This window comes from Rhincodon typus, chromosome 11 (assembly GCF_021869965.1).
Source record: "Rhincodon typus isolate 14 chromosome 11, sRhiTyp1.1, whole genome shotgun sequence".
Classification (NCBI taxonomy): domain Eukaryota; kingdom Metazoa; phylum Chordata; class Chondrichthyes; order Orectolobiformes; family Rhincodontidae; genus Rhincodon; species Rhincodon typus.
Window position 1 is genome coordinate 28,552,238 of NC_063342.1, and position 3,051 is coordinate 28,555,288.

A 3,051-nucleotide genomic window follows, 5' to 3' on the forward strand; every position below is an offset into this window, starting at 1 on the left:
ATGATTCCTAAATGGTGTAAAAACTCTATGGTGCCAGGGTAAAGGAAATCACTGAGTGGATGTGAGAGATTTTGGAGAGGAAACGGAAAAGTCAATATTATTTCACAGGGAAGAGCAAAGGATTAAATGACCGTGAAGTCAGTTTGACTGCCATCATTACTTGTTCGTGTCCAAAGAGAAAGATAATGCAGATAAAAAGGGTGACTGCAACAGTGGTTCATCGAGGAGCTGTAAACTTCTTCAGTAATTAATAAGAATACTGTTTGTTAGATAGTTGAAACTAAAATCTTAACTTGTGGTTTACTAGCAATTGACTTTGTTAGATACTCTTCTTTGTTGAACAGTAAGGTGCAAAGATTTAAGAGCAGGACACAGCATAGATAAAATGTCAAGTTAGAGGAGTTCTTGGAGTTTAAGTTATAAAGATCTCATTTTTTTTAAAAAAGGACAAAGCCTCGAAGGCTGTTTGTGGAAATTGGCTTGTGTGAGAACATGAAATGAGGAACAATAGCTTATTGTCTCAGATAACAGGGTGTAGAGCTGGATGAACACAACAGGCCAAGCAGCATCAGAGGAGCAGGAAAGCTGACGTTTCGGGTCTGGACTCCTCTGATGTTGCTTGGCCTGCTGTGTTCATCCAGCTCTACACTTTGTTATCTCAGATTCTCCAGCATCGGCAGTTCCTACTATCTCTGAATCGAGCTTATTGTCTCAATGCCTTAGAATAGTCCATTCAAAGGGCACTTCCTATATAAATATGTAACGTTAGTAAATATGTATCGACATAGATTAATTCTGATTGATCAAGTAAAGTGTCCTTATACATGGGACTGCAGTTGATTGGGACGAAAGAAGGTTTAATCAGGTAACAGTGGGAATAAAAGATATCCTCATTTTGCTTCTTGTCCCCTAAACATGTCAACCATTCAGAGACAAGAACAAAACAGGCGACAACGGAGAGACAGAAAGTGAGAAGCTCAGGGATGAAAGCTGAGAAAGAAATGATTCAGTCTGCCATCCAGGATTTGATACAGCGATAAGTTCTGTTAAACAGCAAATTATTGCACAGGGGTTGTTGACATATTTCATTTGAGAAATTAATATACTTTTGAGAAATTAATTATACATTTGAGAAATTAATATAATAGGTTTCTCTCAAAATAGTTTACAAGAAAGTTTTGCTGCCAATTTGTTGTTATGGACAGATTTAAAGTATTTCTTCGAAGTTGCCTGCGATCAATATTTGTACCTGGATAGGTGTACATACCCTGGTAATATAAAGTCAGCCACTTTTAAATAACGCGACAGCAAAGCCATCTGTTCTTTAAAGGAAACAATATTTTATTTCTACGCAATCTGCAACCGCATAGCCTGACATATTCCCCTATTCAGCCACTACCATCAAGACAGGGGGTCAACCCTGGTTCAATGGAGAGTGCAGGGGGGTATGCCAGGAGCAGCACCAGGCATAGCTGAAGACGAGGTATCAACCTGGTGAATCTACCAAACAGGACTACTTGCACGCCAAACAGCACAAACAGCAAGTGATAGAAAGATCTAAGCAATCCCATGATCAATGGATTAGATCTAAGCTCTGCAGTCCTACCACATCCAGTTGGGAATGGTGGTGAACAGTTAATCAACTCACTGGAGGAGGAGGCTCCACAAATAATGCCACACAAATGCCAGGCTATAACCATCACCAAAAAGAGCAATCAAACCATCACCTCTGATATTTAGTACTGTTCCCATTACTGAATCCCCTACTATCACCATCCTTGGGGTTACCTTTGACCAGAAACTCAACTAGACCCGCCACATAAACACAGTGGCTACAAGAGCAGGTCAGAGTCTAGGAATTCTGCAGAGAGTAACTCACCTCCTGACTCCCTAAAGCCTGTACATCACCTACAAGGCACAAGTCAGGAATGTGAAGGAATACTCCCCACTTGCCTGGATGAGTGCAGCCACAACAACACTCAAGAAGCTTGACACCATCCAGGACAAAGTAGCCCGCTTGATTGGCACTACATCCAAACACATCCTCTCCTTCCACCACCGAGGCTCAGGAGCAGCAGTGTGTGCTATCTATGAGATGCACAGCAGAAAATAACGAAAGATCCTTAAACAGGATTACAAACTTATGACCACTTCTAACCAGAAGGACAAGGACAGCAGATACGTGGCAATACCACCTCCATCTGCAAGTTCCCTCCAAACCATTCATCAGCCTGACTTGGAAATATATCACCATTCCTTCACTGTTGCTGAGTCAAAATCCTGGGACTCTGTCCTGAACAGCATTGTGGGTCAACCCACAGCAGGTGGACTGCAGTGGTTCAAAAAGGCAACTCCGCTACCTTCTCAAGGGCAACGAGGGATGGGCAATAAATGCTGGCCCAGCCAGTAACGCTCACATCCCACGAATGGATAAAATAAAACTCTTGCTATAAATATTCATGAAGAAAATATGTCACTCACATACAAAGATCAATTACAGATGAAGAGAAAAATATTACTTATAAGCATTGAACAGACTTTCATCTCTGTGGTTTCAATGCAAACCTCCCAATTTGAGGCTGAGATGCCAAGAATACAAATGAAATCATTGAAGAGGTTGTAGACAGGCTTACCGAGCTGGTGTATTTGATTGCAGACATTTTGTCACCCTTCTAGGCAACATCGTCAATGCGCCTCCACTGAAGCGACGGTGTTCTGTACGGCTTGTTATTTATATGCCTCGGTTATAGGACAGAACAGCGACGCTTCACTGGAGGCGCTCTGATGATGTTACCTGGAAGGGTGACAAAATGTCTGCAATCATACACACCGTCTCGGCAAACAAGTCTACAACCTCACCGACACCCCGAGCTACAAATCTTCTCAGAAACTTTGAAGTCTTTTAAATTGCAGGAAGAGTTGATTGCCTGCATTGACTTTCACATTTGAACAGCCAGAGGCTGCTTTTATCAGAAGCTAGTACATCCACAAGGCAAGTGGAAAATTCACTTCCTGTTCTACTTTTGCAGAATTTCAAGTTTGGATTTTTTT

The 3,051-nt window shown here is 41.8% G+C and overlaps 1 protein-coding gene across 2 annotated transcripts in view; it reads right to left on the reverse strand.

Moving 5' to 3' along the window:
- LOC125484453 (ephrin type-A receptor 5-like) overlaps positions 1–2,700 on the reverse strand; it is a 37,021-nt gene extending 34,321 nt beyond the window's left edge. For both annotated transcript variants that reach the window (XM_048603247.1, XM_048603246.1), the window contains exon 1: positions 2,634–2,700. In XM_048603247.1, coding sequence (XP_048459204.1) covers positions 2,634–2,683 — 50 coding nt within the window. In that variant the 5' untranslated portion in view covers positions 2,684–2,700. The remainder of the gene's footprint in view (positions 1–2,633) is intronic.
- Positions 2,701–3,051: the final 351 nt, after the last annotated feature.